This window comes from Arvicanthis niloticus, chromosome 2 (genome assembly GCF_011762505.2).
Source record: "Arvicanthis niloticus isolate mArvNil1 chromosome 2, mArvNil1.pat.X, whole genome shotgun sequence".
NCBI lineage: Eukaryota > Metazoa > Chordata > Mammalia > Rodentia > Muridae > Arvicanthis > Arvicanthis niloticus.
This window is the reverse complement of record NC_047659.1, coordinates 124,455,096-124,478,334: the sequence shown is the minus strand read 5'-3', so window position 1 is coordinate 124,478,334 and position 23,239 is coordinate 124,455,096. Positions and strand designations below refer to the sequence as shown.

The window sequence follows — 23,239 nt, the reverse complement described above, 5'->3', positions numbered from 1 at the left end:
GATGCACACCTATAATATCAGCATTCAGAAGGCAGGAACATTAGACGTTCTAGATCGTTCTCTGATACATATTGAGTTCAAGGCCAGTCTGGGACACATGAGACCCTGTCTCAAAAAATAAATAAGGAAAGTCTTTATATAGGGTTCAGTCAGTGGATAAAGGCTCAAGCCTGGAGACCAGAATTTGATCCCTGGGGTTTACATAGGTGGGAGGGAGAACTGAGTACAAAGAGAACTTCCCTCTGAGGGCCACACCTCTGCACCACACACGACTCCCCCAGGAATAATAAATATATAAACATAAATAAATAAGGAGCTGAGGGGCTGACTTAGTGGGTAAAGAGCTCGCTGGCTAAACACGAGGACCTGAGCATGGGTCCCTGGCATCTGCTTAAGAGCTGGGGGAGCCTGCCTGCAATCCTAGAGCTGAGGGCAAGTACTGGGCTGCAGCGGGAGCCAGGGAGAGTCCTCAGGCTTGCTGAGCAGTTTAGTCAGACAGCAAGCACCAGGTTAAGTGAGAGTCTGTGATGTAAAAACGAAAGTGGAATCTGGGCGTGGTGATGTGCACTTCTAATTTCAGCACTTGGGAGGCAGTTGTAGGCAGATTTCTGTGTGCCTGAGGCCAGCCTGCTCTACATAAGTGAGTTCCAGGGACAGTCAGCTTACATATGAGACCCTGTCAATAACGCAATCATAATAATGATATAAAACATAAATAGAATAAATAATAATAAAAACAACAACGATAAGGTGGAGAAGAGTAGAAAAGGCCAACTAATGTGAGCCTCAGTTTCCGGCACACATACACCAACCAAACAACCGAACAGGGCAGATATGATCTTAGAAAGGTAACTTGTGCTATTATCAACCAATAATATTTCTCATTAATGTATCAGATTTCAGATTAATACACGGTTGGGTTCTAATGAGATAAGATTCAGGACTGGTAAGGTTCCCCCCCAAATAGAAGAATTATTTATTTATTTTATGTATATGAGAACACTGTAGCTGTCTTCAGACACACCAGAAAAGAATATCAGATCCCATTACAGGTGGTTGTGAGGTACCATGTGGTTGCTGGGAATTGAACTAGCAGTCAGTACTCTTAACCACCAAGCCATCTCTTCAGCTCCCTGGACGGATACGTTTTGATTGTTTGGAGAAAAAACAGTCTGCAGCATGAATAGTCAGTACAATGTTTTGAAGCTTTTTTCTGTTATCCTATGCTGCATAGAACTGATAAAGGCTTAGCCTAATAAAACTTAGACAAAAAACAAAAAGCCAACTATTGGAAAATATTTCAATTAGTTACATGAAGTTAAATGTATATCTTAAATTTTATCTTGTGGTTCCAATATCTTCCAGAACCAAATTTATGCTTAACTTTGGCCTTTAATTGTGCCAAAGAGACCCTCCACCCCTAAACAGCAGAACTGTACCCTCAGTGGGCACTAATCAGAAGAATGAATGGATGGCTACCAGATGGAAACAGCTCTGACAATGGAGGCAACAGCCCCGGCCAGGAGGCAGTGTGGCTTTCTTGAGTTCTTTACCATAAATGGTGTTAGCGCACATGCTTACTGTGAATTCCTTCAAGGATGCGCAAGGGTGGCTGGGAAATCAGAGTTAGAAAAGGAGAAGGATTTGGGGTAAGATTAATTGAGACCCAGGGACAGAGCCCATGTGACTAAACATGCATGATGGGCTTGAGTCAAGAGTCTAATCCAGTATCACATCCAAGGATCAGAGGGACTCACGAGTAATAGGTAACAGACAACAACGTTGTCTGTTGTGGGGCTGGGCATCCGCACCGAAGCCAAAACCTCAGGTAGATAAGGAATGGGGGAGGGTGGAAAAAGATCAAGACCACTCCACATCCGTCAGAATAGGTTGTTGTCAGGCACTAGCTAGTGTGCAATTGCAGAATCACTGTCTACAGTGATTGCTGGGCAGTATGAAGGAGGGCAGAGCTCTGGATGTCTGACCTAGTGCTTTCCAGTTTGCCGTCGAGACCCTTTTTACCTTGTCTAGGATGTCATGGCTATTCTCTATCTCTACCTTTCCCCTCCAAGTCCTACCTTTCCCCTCAGGAGCCTGCTCAAGTTCTCTAGCACCTCTTGTTCTCAGCTTTGGCGGACAGGGGCACTCTGTCTTTCTTGAGATTTCTATGGAGTGCCAGCACACTTATATGTTTTTGAAATTCTGCTACTTAGTAATTCAAGTCACAGAAGGTCCAACCTCATTCTAGGTAATGTCTTCACCAGGCAAGTACCTCATCATTGAGCTCTGTCCTGGGGATAAAATGGAATTTAAAGCCATCCCACCTCAAAATATCTACCTTTATTTACCCAGTTGCCACAGCATGTCTTATGGGTCCCTGAGGTGATAGAACAAATAACATGGTTAAGCTGGTAGCAGTTTGTGTTTCTGGATAACTAGTCTCTTTCCCCAAGGGCAGTGTCCTGAGGAATGCTGTCAGGAGGACAGATTCTGCTGAGATTGGGAAGGGGACATTTAAGGGAAGAGGGAACTGACAAAAAGTAGAAGCCCTGCCTGTAAAAGGTGCTCACTTCTCAAGACTGCCTTCTTAGGAGCAGGTCTGAAAAGTGACAACTCAAGGCACAGAGCTCAGTATTCTGAGGGCTTTTTAAAACCAGTCTACGTCATGATTGGTGGGAACATCAGAAAGTCAAGGCCCACTAAGCATGAGAAATTTGTTGACATCTGAGCTTGTAATTTTGTTGTCATTGGTTAGCCGAATCCTAAAAGTTACAGCTGAGTGACTAACCAAAAGCTTACAACTACCCATGTGAAACTGGATATGCTGGTCCACATCTGTTACCTTGGCACTCAGGGAGGCAGAAACAAGAGGATGCCTGGAATTTACTGGCCAGTCAGATCTAGCTAAACTGGCAAGATCAATCCCCATTCAGTGTCTCAAAGAACCAAGATGAAGAGAGAGAGAGAGAGAGAGAGAGAGAGAGAGAGAGAGAGAGCCAAGCATATGATGTGAGTGTCTGGCCTCCACACACATGTGCGGGCGCACACACACACACACACACACACGTACATGCTCAACACACATGCACACTATTTTTAAAGAGCTGTTCACATAAAAATATAGTGTAGAGATAACATTTTCCTCACACTACTTAAGATTATACAGTGTTGGAAGCATTCTCTATGTTGAAATTCACACAAATACTGAATTGCTCTGACAGCACCCCAAAGAGCCTCAGCATCCCAATAAGACAAAAACAAGAAATAAAGTTGTAAGGATAGTGGGCTGGAGAGATGGCTCCCCAGCTAAGAGCAAAGGACCCAGCTTAGGTTCCCAGCACCTACATGACAGCTCCCAATAATTCCTAACTCTAGTTCTAGGGAATCTGATGTCCTCTTCTGACCTCCTCAGGCACTGGGCACACATGTCATAAACAGACATATATACAAGTGAAACACCTGTATACACAAAATAAAAATAAATTAGAAAAATATTTTGAAAAGAAAAGAAAAAAGTCATGCTAGGGAGATAGCTTGGTGGGGGAGGTGCTCTCAGATCAAATTTGGGCATTCGGGTGAAAGAAAAATAATCAGGCGAAAGCAGCTAGGACTGAACTCTTGATCCCCTTGCAAATTGCAGGTACCACCCGGCTGGCTTGCCACCATCCCTGGAATAAAATTCTCATTTCCTAAAATGTCTTGTTACCTTCTTTGAGTCCATTTGATAGAGTTCCATCCTAAATCATCACATAAACATACAGTACTTTCTGTTGGTGGGGTGTACCAAACTCTCAAAGCTTCACCCTTGACCTTAGTGTCTTTCCCTGGCCTTGAGCCTGATTCCTCCGCCCCTTCACATGCCTGGATCACTGCCAATGCTGGCACCCTTACCGTCCCCTTCCTTGGCTATTTCATATACAAGTGTCCTTCTTTCTCTAGTCCAGTCCTCCTGTGTCCCTGCCCACTAAGGACTGAACATAAGGCTTCAGGCATTCTAGGCAAGCCCCACATCACTGAACCCTAAGTATCCAAGGAGGCATCTCTCCTGTTTTGCATTGTTTTGTTTTGAGGCAGAGCCTCCCTCTATCCTGGGTTGACCTGGAACTCATTTGGTAGTCTAGGCTGGCCTTAAACTCACAAGTATCTTCCTACCCCAAGTGCTTAGATTTTAGGCAAGAGCTGCCGCCAACAACTCAGCGTGTTTTGTAAATCGTGGTGATTTGATAGGTAGCCAAGAGCGATCTGGAAGTCCCAGTCCTCCTGCCTCTGCCTCCCACGTGCTGGGATTATAGGGATGTACCATCATACCCAATGTATGCAGTATTGGGGACCAAACTCAGGGCTTCCTGCGTTCTACCATTCTACCGGGGCACTTTCTCCCATAGACTAACACCCTCAGCTTTAAGAGGCCTGTTTTAAATAAACTCCTGGGTGATTGCGATTTGTGAGGAACACTGATTTGGTTCTTCCACACTGGTTCCACAGATAAGGAAACTGAGGTGGAGAGTCAGAACGAGGGTAGAAACATAGACATCCAGATCATTGTAGTGTGCTCTCATTGGAAGAAAACTTTTTTTGTTGTTGTTTTTTGTTTTTGAGACAGGGTTTCTCCGTGTAGCCCTGGCTGTCCTGGAACTCACTCTGTAGACCAGGCTGGCCTCGAACTCAGAAATCCGCCTGCCTCTGCCTCCCAAGTGCTAGGATTAAAGGCGTGCGCCACCACTGCCCGGCAGAAAACTCAAACTATTTACTCAAAAACAAAACAGGACCACAAATCATAGTAGCTACCATTCACTGAGAGCCTGCTACATGGCAGGCTCTGTTGTAGGTAATTATACACATTTAACCCTCTTCAATATATAGATAGTGCTTGGGGAGGGAGTGACGACTCAGCAGTTAAGAGTACTTGATGCTGTTGCAGAGGACCAGGTTCAGTTCCTAGCACCCACATTTCAGCTCACAATTATCTTCAGGTCCAGGGGATTCAACACTCTCCTATGGCCTCTGAGGACTCCTGTCCACATGTAGTGTACACACAGACACACACAGACACACAGACACACACACACACACACACACAGCTACAGATCGGGGCCAAGGGAGATGGAGATGGCTCAGTGGGTAAAGGCACTTTCTGTGTGAGCCTGAAGACCTGTGTTTGATCCCTGAAGCCCATCTACAAAGCTGGATGCTGTGGTGCCACGTCTGTAACCTCAGCACTCCTATAGAGGGACAGGAATCAGAGACAGAAGAATTAGCCAAAGCTCAGGGGCCAGCAGCAGGAACGAAGGAGGTCCTGCCTCTGCAAGACAGAAGGAGAGAACCAACTCCCAAAGATATCCTCAGAACTCCACACTCATATGCCATACTCTCTCACGCACATTTTAAAAATAAACAAACATTTAAAACCTATTACTCTGTTGGAAACGGAAACTCAGTGTACAAGGTTGCAGAAGCATCACAGCAGAGGATGGAGTCAATCCAAAATCTGACATCAGAGCCACGTGAAAAGCTCCACCCTTTTCCTGAGGTGGAAGAGAAGGAGGAAGAGGTTCCTCATCTGCATGGAATCCCAGCACCTGGGGGGCTAGACAAGAAGCTCACAACCTTGAAGCCATTATAAGCTATACACAGTGAGACTGTCTCACACAAGACAAAAGACAAAAACAAACAATCTCCCACAAGAAAGCAAAGCAAGCTGCCAAAGAACCTGCAATCCTAGCATTCAGTGTGAGAAGGCTGTATATAGTTCAAAGACACAGCCTTGGCTGTGTGTAACTGTGTCTCACAGATGAGAACCAGAACAACCCAAAACCTCCGCAGACTGTAGTGTGCCATCCTGGCCAAGCCCAACTTGTTATGGAAGAAATTAAAACAAAACGAAAACAGAACAGCTGTTCTCCTCTGGAGGCCTGGATTTAGGATTCCTTCAGCTCTGTCCACACAAGGGACGCTGTCAGATGACTGAGGAAGTGCCATCTCCCTGCGACGGGCTGTCAGGGATGGGGCTCCGCTCCTGGGAAGCAAGCTTTTCTGGCTTCCTCATCAGGGTCTAGACTGAGTCAGAAATACGTCTGCCGGTTGGTTGAGAGGCCAAATGTGGAGTCTGCAGAGTCTGCCAGTCTCATAAGGAAAGAGTCTGGGAAGTCTGAAGGAAGGAAGGGCCGGCTGAGGGAAGCAGGGATCTGTCTCTGATGTTGCTGAGCCTGGCAGCCGAGTGGGAAGGAGAAGGCTGTGGATACTGACCAAGATTTTCTTCCTGACCCAATTTCAGCTAGGTCCCTCTGAGCCTGTTCTTAGTAGGGCATCGATCTTGACCTCTGGTCTTGCTGAGCCCAGGTTTAGAAAGAGTCCTGCTAAGTCAGTTTAGTAACCTCCCCCTCTCTGATACCTACGTTCCGAAACCCCTTGCCTGCCTTTAGCAAACACTCCATTATGTTCACACGAATCTCCTTGCAACTGGTGTTTCTAAGGCAGTGGTTCTCAACCTTCCTAATGCTGCGGCCCTTTAATAGAGTTCTTCATGTTGTGGTGACCCCCAACCATAAAATTATTTCATTGTTCCTTTTATGACTATAATTTTTCTATTGTTATTAATTATAACACAAATCTGTGTTTTCCAATGGTCTTAGGTGACTCCTGTGAAGAAATCATTCGATCTCCAAACAGGTTGAGATCTCCTCACAGGTTGAGAACTGATGCTCTAAGTGGTTTTCACCCATTGTCTCATTATCACCCTTACTCTGCTTTATTCAGTTTCCTTTGCTGTATTCAGAGTTGAGCACAAGTTTCCTCTCCTATATCAGTACTTTTTTTTTTTTTTTTTTTTTTTTACTGGGGATTGAACCTAGGACCTTGCACACAATAGGCAAGTACTCTACTTCCACATCACATCTCCAGATCTCTTTTAACTTTGTTTTGAGACAGGATTTTAACCAGTTACCTAGACAGGACTTGAACTCATTCTGTAGCCCAGGCTGGACTTGAACTCGTGAACCTCTTGTCTTAGCTTCTTGAATATCTAGAATTATAGGCCTTAGCCACCAGGAAGACGGAAATACTGTCGAATAAACTCTTACCAGGATATATTTTTAACAATATTAAAAATTATTATGGCCCCTTGAGCAATATTTCTATGTCTGGACCAAATTGACTAATCTAATCATTGTGCCTAACGGATGCCAAGAAGAATGGCATGCCAGTGGATGCTGTGGTTATTCGAGAACACAGGCTAAGTAGCAGGCCCTAATCAGAGAGGGCTTTCAGCAGGGTGGAAGCACACTGAATGCCCTTGCTGCCTGAGAGTCGAAGGCAGCTGACATAGCCTGGATCACATATTAATCAAACCCCATGTCCCATATCCAGGAAAAGAATGGTTCCTACCATGTAGCCCAAGTCACATATGGCCCTCCTCCCATCTTCTATTATGGGGCACAGTCACATGGTAACTCAGTCTGTTTCTCCCAAATGCAAGATCTCACTTTCCCTCAGAAACCTTTAAGGGAAGATGCCTTGTCAGGTGATGGCTGACACTAGGAGGCCGAGGCAGGAGGATCTCTGTGAGTTGAAGGCCATACCTGTCTATGTAGTGAATTCCAAGCCAGCTAGGGGAACACAGGGGAACCCTGTCTCAACAAACAAGTACCACACACACACACACAAAAAGAATAGCCCCTTGTATTGGCAGAACTGAAGATTCTTATTTCAGACGCTGCTATACTGATTACTTCAGCGTTAACAAACCTCTTGCCTGAAGACAATTGGACTCAGCACCTTTCTCTTGACTCCTGGCTCCTCTCTCTTCTCATCACCTAACTCACAGTGAAGTTGTAAGACATACATTTGGCTTCCTACATACAACTCTTAGGTCTCAGAAGCTGCAAAAAGAAGCATCTTTTTTTGTAAGCCGAGTGCTGTCTGCTTAGGGAGAGAACATGACGGAAGTCATGTGCTGGATCTCTTGGCTAGATGCCCTCCAATCCCAGGGGAGAACAGCCAAAGGAGAAGCTGGCCAATTAATTAGTTAATCAATCATGCCAATGTAACAAATGCTCCAAAGAAGAAGGTGAACATCTGGATAGCTGATCACACAGAGGTTCCTGGAAGGTGGTACACCTGGAGAGGGTTAGTAGCTGTGTGTCTTTCCCCCTAAGTCTTTCTCCATGTACCTCTTTATCTGCTGCCCATAAGTAACCTCTGTGATATTCTTTATAGTAAGCTGCAATACCTTAATAATACTCCTGAGTTCTGAGGAGGGGTTTGTGAAAATCGCAGCTCTTTGATGGATGGTTAAACACTGGGCAAAACAACCTAAGTCTTAGGACTGCCACCTGGACATGCCCTTAACTGTGGGATCCGGTACTGTCTCTAGGAGTATCACAACTGAGTTAAAGGACACCCAGTTAAAGCCTGCTTTAGAATTGTTAGCCTGCTTGGTATATGGAGGGCCCCTCACTGACATCTGTCACTCAGTTCTTCTGTTGATTATTGAGTAAACATACAGGAGAAAGTGAGTCCAAGTTTTTTTTTCCTGTGTCCTTAGGTAGTTTGGGTTTTAGGATTCAGCTGAGGTCCAGGCTTAAAGATACCTTGAGTTCAAACTGCAGAGAAGGTCTGAAACTGGCGTTTCTCAAGAAGCAGAACAATGAGAGTTACCCAGGCTTGTTAGTGCACTCCATCTCCCAGGTCCCAGAGACTCATTCCTGATGTACAGGGAATACATTGCTGGTAGGAGCTGAGGAAATGAACCCAGACTCCATTCCCTTCAGCCTGCCCACCTATCACCTTTAGAAGCCATGTCTCCACTTCTGTTCCCTAGAGGTCACACTCTCTTCTGATGTTCTGAATTTCATTTATTTGTTCGTTCATTTGCTTGAGATGCAGTCTCATAGCCAAGGATGACTGAACTTCTGATCCTCCTGCCTCTACTTTCCAAGTGTTGGGATTACAAGCATATACCCTGTATCCAGCTGGTTTCTTTTCTTTTTTTGAGACAGGGTCTCACTATATAGCCTTGGATGGCCTGGAACTCACTATGTAGATCAGGCTGGGCTTGAACTCATAGAGATTAAAGGGATTGGCCACCATGTCTGGTGCCATGTCCAGTTTTATCTTATGCTGGGGATCAAACCCAGGGTTTCACACAGGTTAGGCAGGTTATCTATCAAGAGTCACAGCACAGCCTCTCTGAATTCCTTTCACTTGGAGGGTGTTCTGAACCCCCTAAGTGTGGCCAAAGTCAGTGATCTTCTCAGCAGCTCCCCCACAAGTTTACAGCAGAAGGAGGGAGGAGGCTTGGATATTAGATGCAATTTCCTGCTGGAAAGAATCAAGCTAGAACCAAAGTCAGCTGAGCAAACCTTCAGAATACACATGAGACCTCTGGAGAGAACATGAAAGCCGCCAGAGCACTGGGAACGAGCCTTCTGGAGTGGGCTGAGATGCTATTGGTCCATAGGTCTCCCTCAAACAGAGAAAACCAAAAGTGACATTAATGTATTCTCCACTCAGCCTCTCCAAAGCAAACAGTGGAACAAATATCCAATATCATTGAGACGTAGCAGACTCGTCCACAGTGGCAGGCACTGCTCCAGTTTCTATTGAATGGACATTAAGTCTAATCGGGTATCAATTCTAAAAACTTCATCACATATAAAGGCAAAGGCAGGTTGCAATAAATGACATTTGGGAGATTGGCTTTGCCTGTAATAAATACGGAGTGAACTAATTTACGCAGACAAATGGATTCCTAAGTGCTAAATTTTGTTCTGTATGAATGGGTTGAACTCAGCTCCTGCAAACAACTCTGAAGAAAATCTAAAGCAGCATTCCAGTGTGACTCTGGGTCAAAGTTGACACTAAGGAGTACTTCTTAGAATAATATGCTTTTTATGGTTTTACTGCTGGGGAATGGCAAAAGCAGGGTAAAGAGAACTGGGGGCCATCCTTGGCTAGTCAGCAAATGTTGCTTGCATCCTTAGTGCTAATCTCTTAAAAGCTCTGACCTCCACCTGTGAATCAAATAGACTCATTTCACTTTCCAAGAAACAGATGCTTCTTCATCTGGAAGCAGAGTTGCCACCTAAACTCACCTGCATCCCACCAACGAGTAAAGGCCATCTAGCCAAGGAAGCTTGCCACCCGCGGTTTGCTACTTAAAATGTAAGAACAAGAAAACAATTGGCCATTCTACAAACATTATTCCAAATGTCACTGTCTCAAGCGCAAGATGCTGGTAGATCCACATTGGAAAGAGGTGAAAGGCAGCAAGCAGAAGAGGAGAGCATATTCTACAATGCAGCTCAAGTAAGGACCGGTGCTTATTTCATAGCTAGATCTCGCAGCCCAGACTACCTGAAAGGGAACCGTACAAAAGGAGGAGATAGAATCCCCGAAGCGACAGAATAAAGACAATAGGTTCCTCCTACTTACAAGTGACTCTACTCCGAATCAGCTGCCCTAAGGGAAGCCAGGCCAGAAAGTCTTCCCTGTCCTTGGGTGGCAGAGGCAAGGAACATCGCTGTGAGACATTTTAAAGCCCCCAGAAGTCCCCAGTAGCTGCCTTTCCCCTCTTACCCCTTTGCTTTCAGCCCAGTAAACGCGGTGGGTTCAGACTCATCCCAGAGGCCACAGTTTTGTGGTCTGCACTCCCTATATTTCTCCCGAGTCTTAGGAACTGAAATTGGTGTTGACATGGAGGTTAGGAGAGGATGGAAGAGAAGGGGATGCACTGAGGTTACTCCGTAAGCAGAGTTAATGAGGATTTAATTCAGAATTAACCCCAGGGGACACAGAGAAACCTAGGCCTAGTAACTTGACCTGGAAAAACAAATCCCACCAAGGCACGGTTTAATTGAACTTCTTCCCTGGGAGATTCTGGGTGGGCTAAGGAACAGTCGGTAGAGAAACTAAAACAACTGGATAGGCAGATGGCTGAGGCCTGGCCTGCCCAATTGGTAGACTCTCTTAGGGGATTACCAGTACTGGTTTCATAATTTTCAAATTTCTCAAATTTTCACCACCGGAAGGAGAGGCTCTCGTGCTGACTCCAAAGGATTAGGCTGCGGCTCTCCTCTCTTCTCTGGGTATTTCCTTGAACCAGCTAAAATTTATAAGGTCACAATTTATGAACCTCTGGATGACGTGAATCTTTTTGTTTGTCTGTTTTTTTTTTTTTTTTTTTTGAGACAGCGTCTTATGTAGCTCAGGTTGGACCAAGGGTGGCTTTCACTTCGGATCCTCCTGCTCCTACTTTTATCTCCCACGTGCTGGGATTACAAACATCAGCACAGGATAGATGTGGACTAAAAACTTTTTTTTTTTTTTTAAGTTAGAGGTAATTTGTCAGGAGCCTAGAATAAAAAATTCACATACACTTAAAAATGGAGTTTATAAAAAAGATATGAGAATCCCCCCCATAGGTATATCTATGTACATGCATGCATATTCATGGAGTTAAGAGGGCGACTTCATGTGCTTTGAGTTTGTCATTTTTCACATGTATGTATGTATACTCAAGTCTGATCAGAGAGCACTTCCCCCACCATGCTTTCTCCCTACCCTGACATGATTTACATTTTTTCTTTTCTTTTTAAAAATATTTTTCTAATTTATTTTTATTTTGTGTATACAGGTGTTTCACCTGCATGTATGTCTGTTTATGACATGTGTGCCCAGTGCCTGAGGAGGTCAGAAGAGGACATCAGATTCCCTAGAACTAGAGTTAGGAATTATTGGGAGCTGTCATGTAGGTGCTGGGAACTGAGGCTGGGTCCTTTGCTCTTAGCTGGGGGGCCATCTCTCCAGCCCACTATCCTTACAACTTTATTTCTTGTTTTTGTCTTATTGTGATGGTGAGGCTCTCTGGGGTGCTGTTAGGTCAATAAAGTATTTGTGTGAATTTCAACAAAGAGAATGCTTCCAACACTGTATAATCTTAAGTAGTGTGAGGAAAATGTTATCTCTACACTATATTTTTTTATGTGAACAGCTCTTTAAAAATGGTGTGCATGTGTGTTGAGCATGTGCACGTGTGTGTGTGTGTGTGTGTGTGTGTGTGTGTATGCGCACATGTGTGTGGAGGCCAGACACACATTATATGCTTGGCTCTCTCTCTCTCTTCACCTTGGTTCTTTGAGACACTGAATGGGGATCGATCTTGCCAGTTTAGCTAGATCTGACTGGCCAGTAAATCCCAGGCATCCTCTTGTGTCTGCCTCCCTGAGTGCCAGGGTAACAGATGCAGACCAGCACATCCAGTTTCACAGGTGCTGGGGATCTGAACTAGGGGGTCTTCTTGCTTGAACAATTGTCCACTCATCACCCCTACCCCTTTTCCATGACAGTGTTTCACATGGTCTAGGCTGTCCTCAAACCTCTGTGTCCCTGAGGGCGATCCTGAACTCCTGCTCTTCCTGCCAAGACCCTTGGTTACAGGTGTATGCCACCACTCACATCTCTTTTTGTATGACCATGTTCTTTGTTAGACTAAGAAGAATTTTTCTATTGCTTTTTAAAAAAAATTCATGGGGGCCGGAGAGATGGCTCAATGGTTAAGAACATGTGTTGTTCCTGCAGAGGACCATGTGAGTTCAATTCCTAGCACCCACATCAGACAGCTTACAGCTGCTTGTAACTCCAGCTCCGGAGATACCCCTAACCTTAGGCACATGCAATATACAAACATATACAGATGTAATATAAATAAATAATAATAGGAATAGTTTTAAAAATCAGGAATGGGGGCCAGAGAGGTAGGCTCAGTGGGAAAAGGCACTTACTCCTAAGCCTGACAATGAGTCTGATTCCTGGAACCCACATGGTAGGAGAGAAATGACTCCCATATCCTGTCCATCCATGTCATCACACACACACACACACACACACACACACACACACACACACACACACACACTCATTCAGTGGAGGAGAGACAAATAAATGTAAAAATAAATCATAAATGAACATTCTATTTTTCTTTATCAGTTGGTAGAATCATATGATTTTTCTTTTTTACTCTGTTAATGTGGTAAATTAAATTAATTCCTTTATTAAATATATGTTGCATTTCTAGTACAAATTCAAGAGGTCATTCTAAGTCTTTCACAGATTGCTAGATCTAGTTGTCTAATATTTAAAATAATTTCATTTATTCATAGTAAAAAATAATGTGCTTTTCTTTATTTTACTGTTTTTGTAAATGAGCTAAATGCCCCTCACTCCATGAGAGGGATTGAATCCAGGGCTTTGTTGCATGCAAGGAACAGGCTTTACCATTGAGCTAATTTCCTAGATTTTTCTCTCCTTTAAAGAATTTTTAAAAATTCAGTTCTGTGTTTGTGTATGGGCATGGGTACATGACTGCAGGTTACCTTTGAGGCCAGAAATGTCAGATCTCCCTGGAGCTGGAGTCATAGGAGATTGTAAGTGCCAAGCCTGGGTGCTGGGAACTGAACTCAGGTCCTCGGCGAGAACAGGATGATTCCTTAATTGCTTAGCCATGGCTCCCCCGTCTTTACATTTTTCTGGAAACATTGTATATGAATATATTGTACACACACACACACACAGACACATAGACACACACACACACATTTTCTCTTTGCTGAAATTTTAATAGAACTTACCAATCTAGGCTGATCAGAGTGCATTGTTTAGAATGTAGCCTATTACTCAATTTATTTTATTGTCATAAAACAATTAAGGCTTCTCATTTCTTCTAGCTACTTCCACATCTGTTGGCTTGAGATTGTCTGCACTGGTCTTATTTAAACTCTTTATTACTTATAAAGATGTCTAGCAATCTGAAGCAGCACACCAGGAGTGAGAGTCTTCTGTTTGTTTGACTTTTGGTTTTGTGAAACAGGGTTTCACTCTGTGACCCAAGCTGTTGGAGAACTCACTTGGAAAGCTGTGGCTGGCCTGTGCTGGGATTACAAGTGTGATCTCTCACACCAGACTGGAAAATGTGTGCTTTCTTCTTTTGTATTTTGTTTATCTTGTTGCTTTGTATTCATAAAGAGAAGCAGCAAAATTGTCTTTAATAATTTATAATAGTGTTCATTTTATTTTTGTCTCCCTTCCCCATAGCATCTCATGTATCCCAGACTGGCCTCAAATGCTCTGGAATTTTCTGGTCCTCTTGCTTTCCTCTCTTTTGTGCTAGAATTACAGCCTTGCATCAATCTCTTGGTTACCTTTCTCTCAACTTGACACAACCCAGAGTCACCTAGGAAGAGGGAACTCTGAAAACTCCTTGATTCGATTATCCTGCGAGTGTCTATGGGGCAGCAGTTTGACTGATGTGGGAGGGCCCTGCCCACTGTGGCTGATACCATTTCTGTGGATAAGAGTGCTAACAGGATGAGACAGAGAAGCAATCACCAAGCAGGCATTCCTGTGTGGTTTCTGCTTTAGTGTCTGTTTGAATTCCTACCCTGACTCCCCTCATGAAGACTTGTAAGAGTTGTAAGTTGAAAGAAATCCTATCCTCCCCAAGTTTCTTAAAGTCACAGTGTTTATCAAAACAGCAAGAAAGCAAACTAGGGCAGTCACCATGGCTGGTTCGTATAGTGCTGGGGACAGAACCCAGGGCCTGCTGCATACTAGGCAATCACTCTCCTGCTTTTGCATTACATCTCTGGCCCTTCTATTAGAGGTGTTTATGAAACATCCGCTTCAGACTTTGTCAACCTCCTCTATGGCATGCTGCCTTCCTTTCTCTTAACTTACCTCTTTTGTATTACTTTTTTTTCTTTCTATGAGCTTATTCTGCTATGATTTCTCTTAAATTTATACCTCGATATTTACTTCATTCCTTTGGAGCACTGCCAGAAGGGGAAGGTGAGTATGTTTTAAATTTTATTAGATATTTCTAAATTGCTCTGTTAAAGTGTTTGTACTGATTTATAATCCCATAGGAATGTGTGGACGTTTCTGTTCCCTTCGTTCCTGACGGTAGTTGGGATGCCAGGCTTCCAAGTTTTCACCATCAGCTGTGGTAGGAGTATGTCGTATTTATCACCTGTCTAATGCTTAGCCCAGGGCTTGGTGCAGCACAAAGCCTGTGTTAATCATTACTTACTGAGTATAGCTTTACAATATAAAGAAGGATTTTAGCCAGGCATGGTGGCATAGACCTTTAATCCCAGCAATCAGGAGGCAAAGGCAGAAGGATCTCTGAGTTTGAGGCCAGCCTGGTCTACAGAGTCAGTTCCGGGACAGCCAAGGCTACACAGAAAAACCCTGTCTTAAATATATATATAATTGAAATTGGCTAAGACTGGCTAGGTTGTGCATTGAGGTTTTGTTCTTCCAGTACCAAATATTTGGAAGCAAAGGCTGAAACTCACTTGGAAGGCTGTAGGAGAGTTAGTAACTTAGTTAAATGCTAGAGACTTTAGAGTTTGAATAAATTCTGAGTTTTAAAGAGATTCCATAGATTTGAAAGAGTGAGATTTATACTGGTTGGTGTAGCAGTGAGATAAGGGAAAGGATGAAAGCATAGACCCAGGGCAAGGGGGCAGGGCAGGCTCAGGTTAGGCTCAGGTCAGGGGTGCAGGAAGCTAGGGCATGGGCAGAGGTTATAAACACAGAGGGTTTTCTAGAGAAGATGGGGTAATAGTAAAGGCAGCTTGGATTACATTGTAATTGGCTAGCAGTACCTTGCCTCAAATGGCACTACCATGACAGAGGTCTTAGTTTCCTTATTGTTATAGGTGACAGTCTTTTTTGATCTTGTTAGTGAAGAAGAAAGTTTTATTATTTTTAAAGGAAACACTATAATGCTACATTGCAATTTTATATCAAGTGTCAACTATGCACTGGAAAAAGCTAAGAAGTATAGTGAAGAATTTTAACCAGAGCAGCAACAGAATAGTAAATTTTGGTTTTGCAAGAGTAAAGGCATCAGAAATTAAGAAACAAAGACCAGTCCTAGCCTCAAGCCATCTTTGGGAACAATAAAGCAAACTTAATTATCACAGTGTGTCTTACAAATGTTGTGAACTATAAAATCTGGGTAACCCATTTACATAAATGCTACTGTACGTACAGCAGCCATTATGTTAAGTAGGGAGAACAGAGATATAAAGGTAAATTATTTTCTATATTCTAAATATTGATTATCTAGTTGGACCCAAAACCTAAAGTAAATCTGATCAGAATCTACAGTTAAGCTTCGACAAGTACATTCTACTGAAACATGATGTTCTCGAAGCTTTAAAAAAAAAAAAACAAAAAAACGATATTTTATTTACATTTCAGATGTTATCCGCTTTCCCCATTTCCCCCACCCAGAAACCCCCTATCCCATCCCCCCTCATCCTACTTCTATTAGGATGTTCCCCCCACCCACCCACCAACTCCCACCTCCCCACCTTTGAATTTCCCCACACTGGAGCATCCAGCCTTCATGAGACCAAGGGCTTCCTCTCCCACCTATGCCCAACAAGGCCCTCCTCCCCTACATATACAGCTGGAGCCATGGGTCCCTCCCTTTGTGCTCCTAGGCTGATGGTTTAGACCCTGGGGAACTCTGGTTGGTTGGTACTGTTGCTCTCCCCGTGGGGCCCGCAAACTCCTTCAGCTCCTTCAGTCTTCTCTCTACCGCCTTCATTGGGAACCCCATAATCAGTTCAATGGTTAGCTGTGAGCCTCTCAATATGTCAGGCTCTGGCAGACCTCTAAGGAGACAGCTGTATCAGGCTCCTGTCAGCCTGCACTTCCTGGCATCCACATCAGTCTCTGCCTTTTGGTGATTGCACATGGAATGGATACCCAGGTGGAGCAGTCTCTGGACAGCCCCTCCTTCAGTTTCTGTCCCATGCTTTGTCTCCATATTTGCTCCAATGAGTATTTTGTTACCCCTTCTAAGAAGGACTGAAGCACCCACACTTTGGTCCTCCTTGTTCATGAGCTTCATGTGGTCTGTGAGTTGTATCTTGGGTATTGCGAGCTTTTGGGCTAATATCCACTTACCAGTGAGTGCATACCATGTGTGTTCTTTTGTGATTGGGTTACCTCACTCAGGATGATATTTTCTAGATATTTTATGAATTTATTGTTTTTAATAGCTAAGTAGTGTAAATGTACCACATTTTCTGTATCCATTCCTCTGTTGAAGGATATCTGGGTTTTTTCCAGCTTCTGGCTATTATAAATAAGGCTGCTATGAACAGAGTGGGGCATATGTCCTTGTTATATGTTGGAGCATCTTCTGGGTATATGCCCAGGAGTGGTATAGCTGGGTCTTCAGGTAATGCTATGTCCAATTTTCTGAGGAACCGCCAGACTGATTTCCAGAGTGGTTGCACCAGCTTGCAATCCCACCAACAATGGAGGAGTGTTCCTCTTTCTCCACATCTTCGCCACCATCTGCTATCACCTGAGTTTTTGATCTTAGCCATTCTGACTGGTGTGAGGTGGTATCTCAGGGTTGTTTTGATTTGCATTTCCCTGATGACTAAGGATGTTGAACATTTCTTTAGGTGTTCTTGGCCATTCAAGTTTCCTCAGTTGAGAATTCTTTGTTTAGCTCTGTATCCCATTTTTGAATAGGGTTATTTGGTGGTCTAGAGTCTAATTTATTGAGTTCTTTGTATATATTGGATATTAACCCTCTACTGTATGTAGGATTGGTAAGATATTTTCCCAGTCTATTGGTTGCTTTTTTGTCCTATTGACAGTGTCCTTTGCTTTACAGAAGCTTTGCAATTTTATGAGGTCCCATTTGTCAATTCTTGACCTTAGAGCATAAGCCATTGGTGTTCTGTTCAGGAACATTTCCCCTGTGCTCAAGTATTCAAGGCTCTTCCCCACCTTCAAACCAGGAGCAGATAAACCATATAAACAGTCCCATAACCCCTAAAGAAATAGCAGCAGTCATTAAAAGTCTCCCCACCAAAAAACCCCCAGGACCAGATGGTTTTAGTGCAGAATTCTATCAGACCTTCAAGAAAGACCTAATACCAATTCTCTATAAACTATTCCACAAAGTAGAAACAGAAGGAACACTACCCAATTCGTTCTATGAAGCCACAATTATGCTCATATCTAAACCACATAAAGACGCAACAAAAAAGAAAACTTCAGACCAACCTCCCTTATTAATATTGGTGCAAAAATACTCAATAAAATTCTTGCAAGCCGAATCCAAGAACACATGGAAACAATCATCCATCATGATCAAGTAGGCTTTATCCCAGGAATGCAGGGATGGTTCAATATCTAGAAATCCATCAATGTAATCCGCTATATAAACAAACTCAAAGAAAAAAAACCACATGATCCATCTCACTAGATGCTGACAAAATTTAACATACCTTCATGGTAAAAGTCTTGGAAAGATCAGGAATTCAAGGCCCATACATAAACATAGGAAAAGCAATATACAGCAAGCCAGTAGTCAACATCAAACTAAATGGAGAGAAACTTGAAGCAATCCCACTAAGATCAGGGACTAGACAAGGCTGCCCTCCCTACCTACTCAATATAGTACTAGAAGTCCTAGCCAGAGCAATTAGACAACAAAAGGAAGTCAAAGGGATACAAATAGGAAAGGAAGAAGTCAAAATATCACTATTTGCAGATGATATGATAATATACTTAAATGACCCCAAAGTGTCCCCAGACAACTCCTAAACCTGATAAACAACTTTGGCAAAGTGGCTGAATATAAAATTAATTCAAACAAATCAGTAGCCTTCCTCTACTCAAAAGATAAGCAGTCTGAGAAAGAAATTAGGGAAATGACACCCTTCGCACTAGTCACAAATAATATAAAATACCTTGGTGTGAGTCTAACCAAGCAAGTGAAAGATCTGTATGACAAGAACTTCAAGTCTCTGAAGAAAGAAATTGAAGAAGATCTCAGAAGATGGAAAGATCTCCTATGCTCATGGATTAGGAGGATTAATATGGTAAAAAATGGCCATCTTACCAAAAGCAATCTACAGATTGAATGCAATCCCCATCAAAATTCCAACTCAATTCTTCATAGAGATAGAAAGAGCAATTTGCAAATTCATTTGGAATAACAAAAAAACCCAGGATAGTGAAAACTATTCTCAACAACAAAAGAACTTCTGGGGGAATCACCATCCCTGACCTCAAGCTGTACTACAAAGCAATAGTGACAAAAACTGCATGGTATTGGTATAGAGACAGGCAGGAAGATCAATGGAATAGAACTGAAGACCCAGAAATGAACCCACACACCTATGGTCACTTGATCTTTGACAAAGGAGCTAAAACCATCCAGTGGAAAAAGGACAGCATTTTTAACAAATGGGGCTGGTTCAACTGGAGGTCAGCATGTAGAAGAATGCAAATGGATCCATTCTTATCTCCTTGTAAGATAAAAGCTCAAGTCCAAGTGGATCAAGGACCTTTACATAAAACCAGATACATTGAAACTAATAGAAGAGAAGGTGGGGAAGAGCCTCAAATACTTGGGCCAAAGCTTTTTAAAAAAAGGATTTTTATCTTTAACTGCATGTCAATGTGTGTGTCCATATGTGGAGTGCTTATGAGTGGAAGTGTCAGAGGAGATCAGGACAAAATTTTGGATCTATTGGGTCTGGAGAAACAAGTGGTTGTGTACCACCTGACGTGAGTGCTGGGAACCAAACTCTGCTCCTCTGGGAGAGCACCCCAACTCTCAAGCATCTCTCTAGCCCTGATATTCCCAAGACTTTATCAACACTTTGCTCCCTGGTATTGCAGATTGCATTTGAGCTCTCAAACATCCTAGGCAAGAGCTCTACTACTGAGCTACACCCCCAGCCCTCTCTTTACCTTTCATCCTAAGACAGGGTCTTATTGAGTTGTCCAGGCTGGCCTTGGACTCACTCCTATATCCCAGGCAGATCCTGAGTTTACAATCCTTCTGCCCACCTCACCGAGCCCAGCAACCATCATCATTCATGTATCTGAAACTTGCTTAATGACTTTATGGTGTCAAATTCAAGATACTTCAAACTAAGATACATGGGTTGCTACACCCTCAAACAGTGAATACAGAGGTCTTCTTTGCTCTGTTTGCACTGCTGGTGTGGTGCAGAGTCAGGCACCTGTAGAGTGTATCATTATATAGGCTCTGTTTCACAGCTACTGGATTATAGATTCTGCAGCTAAAACAATCATCTAAAGGGAACGTGGAACAGGGTAAGGTTTAGGAATCCCTAAGTGATAAAATCTGTAAGAATTGTAGAGATTTGGGCCGGAGAGTTGGCTCAGCAGTTAAGAGCCTGACTACTCTTTCCAGGAGCCATGGACCGTTTGATTCCCAGTACCCACATGGTGGTTCACAGCCATCTATAACTCTAGTTCCAGGGGATCTGACGTTCTCACTTCTTCTGACCTCAAGCACAAAGCAAGCACATGGCTAAACACATAAAACAAAAGGAATAACTTTGATTAAAAAAAGAATTGTGAAGGCGTATTATACAAATTGAAGTTATTTCTATAACACTGGACTTGAGTCCTTGCGTTCAAATAAAAAAGGTTCCCTCCAGGGCTCTTTTCTTCTTCTGTTATACAAAGTAAGAAGAAGCAGCAGCAGAGACAGCAAGTGTGGTGATGTCAGAGTCAGTGGTAGTGACCCCTGAGTAGTCAATGGCAGAGCAGCCAGACAACTGAACAGTTCAGGAACAGCCGAGGAAGGGCAGTGGAAACAGAGAGGTGGCAAAAGAAGCCGAGGGGGCCAGACTGAAGGATGAAAGGGTGTAAGGAACAGAGAAGAAAAACTGCAGGTCCTAGATTCTAGAAGCATTTCTACGTCTTCAGGGACGTCGGATCGCAGGTCAACAGCTGTAATACTAAGCTTAAGAGCTGAGGACTGTTGACGTCCTAGACCTATACAAGAATTATGATGTTGGTAAGATTAAGGGTCGGAACAGCAGAGGTCTGCTCTAAAGGGGTGTGGCTCCGCCACAGCTCCTACCTGCCTATAAGGTAGTGGAAACAGTGGAGCCCTAAGGCCAGCACTCACTGAGCTGCTTGCTTACCTGGGCAGAGCAAAAGGACTCCCCAAGCCAGGAGACGATGGGTATAAAGTCCCTGGAGTCAAATACCTGCTCCAGAAATTGTGTGGTGAGTTTGGTACCGCTATGGCTTTAAATCCAGATTTTCCTAGTACTGCAGCCAACTTCAAAGCTTCCGGCTGTGCTGAGAGGGCTGCGTGTTAATGCGGTTCATATAAAAACACCCTTGGTAGCTTTTCTCTTTCCTCAATCAAGCCTTAGCCTTATTTCCTTTGCACTTAGGCCTTGACATATCAGAAGTCTGTGTGTTTATGTTCAGGATTATGAAATTATTTTTTGTTTTTAATTCCCAAATAAAACCTTTTATTCATGGATTTTTTTGTTTTGTTTCCTTTTATTTATTTATTTCTAAAGTTTTTGGACAAGGTTTTATTATGTATACCAGCTTGACCTCAAACTCACCATCTTCCTGTTTCCACTCTGAGAAGTGGAGGAAGGCCTAAGTGTGTTAAGTCCTGAATGAATGTTTACTGTTGACACGGGCACATCCAAGTAGCCTAATGCTCCAGACCCAGGAGAAAATAATAATGTTTTCCCAGGGGTTAAGGCCAAAGAAATGGCAAGTCCTTTGAAGCTTCCTGGTCTGAGTGTGAATGTTATTAGTGAATGAAGAAAATGTCCACCCTAGCACCTCCCAACCCCCATGTTAATGGTCTGAAGACTCTTCCTCCCTTCAGAGATTGTTCCTACTAAGATTAGTTAAGCTGCCTCCAGTTCATATATAATAATCCCACCTCTCTGTTCAACTGTATAATAAAATCTGAGCTTTCAGGCTGGGCAGCTTCTGTACCGGAAAGCTCAGTCCACCCATCCCAGCTTTTCTTCCTGTGTTGTGATGTCTGACTCTTCCTCATTCCCTCACTGCCCTTATAGGAGCAGTTCAGGTCACTGGTACCCCAACTTCTGAGTGCTGGGATTACAGGTGTGCACCAGCACACCCAGCCGTTTTTCATGGAGGCCTGTTTCTTGTTTGATTTTCACACAATCGTCAATACCAGAGATTGTTCTCGTAGATTCCAGCAGTTCTGAGATTATTTAAAAATCATAGCAAGCGGAAGACACGATTTCTTCTGATGCTTTGGTACTTAACTCCAATAAGACCACCTCTCCAGAATGGATACATTGTTCTTGAGTTGCCAAGCATCCTTTTGCTGGGCTTGTTAGAGTCACTTTGATATGTTTGCATCTGGACCTTTCTCTGTCTACTTTTCCCCTTTCTATGTTTGTAGGTGGGGTTTTTTGTTTGTTTTGTTTGTGTTTTGTTTTTATTTGTACAATATTCACTGTGTAGTCCTGATTGGTTTGGAATTCTCTGTGCAAACCAGAACTCACAAAGCTCTACCTCCCTGTACCTCCCCAAGTGCTGGGATTGAAAGTGTACACTACTACATGAGGTTTCTTATAGATTAAAATGTTGTCTTGCCCACCTGTGGTCTGAGGTTTGGTTGATCATTAATGGAGGACTGGAATTTTTTCACAGTAACTGTGTCAATTGTTAACATGTAGGGGATTACCTTGTACCTGGTTTAGTGGGTTTTAGTTGAGTTTGTTGAATGAAAAAGCTAAAACTAGGACACACCCAGTATCACAAGAACTGCAGGGACAAAGTGTGGAGCAGACTGAAGGAAAGACCATCTAGAGACTGCCTCACCTGGGGATCCATCCCATCTGCAGACACCAAACCAAGGCACTATTGCTGATGCCAAGAAGTGCTTGTTGGCAGGAGACTCATATAGCTGTCTCCTGAGAGGCTTTGCCAGAGCCTGACCAATACAGATGTGGATGCAGGCAGCCAAACATTGGACTGAGCACAGGGACCCCAATGGAGAAGTTAGGGGAAGAACTGAAGGAGCTTTAGGGGTTTGCAACCCTATAGGAAGAACAACAATATCAACTAACCAGACCCCTCAGAGTTCCCAGGGACTAAACCACCAACCAAAGAGTATACATGGAGGAACCCATGGCTCCAGCTGCGTATGTAGCAGAGGATGGCCTTATCTGGCAACAATGGGAAGGGAGCCCCTTGGTCCTGTGGAGGCTCAATGACCCAGTGTAGGGGAATGCTAGGGCACTGAGGTGGGTAGGGGAGCATCCTCATAGAGGCAGCGGGGAGGGCATAGGAGGTTTGTGGAGGGAAAACCGGGAAGAGAGATAACATTTGAAAGGTAAATAAATAAAATAACCAATGAAAATTGATT

At 43.4% G+C, this 23,239-nt stretch overlaps 1 protein-coding gene across 2 annotated transcripts in view; it reads right to left on the bottom strand.

Annotated features, from left to right (window-relative positions):
* The window catches only part of Asip (agouti signaling protein), a 28,854-nt gene extending 18,151 nt beyond the window's left edge, over nt 1-10,703 (bottom strand). Inside the window, exon 1 of one of the 2 annotated variants that reach the window (XM_034495511.2) lies at nt 10,576-10,703. In XM_034495511.2, the coding sequence (XP_034351402.2) occupies nt 10,576-10,694 (119 nt within the window). In that variant the 5' untranslated portion in view covers nt 10,695-10,703. The other variant, XM_034495512.2, reaches the window with a different exon arrangement.
* Nucleotides 10,704-23,239: the final 12,536 nt, after the last annotated feature.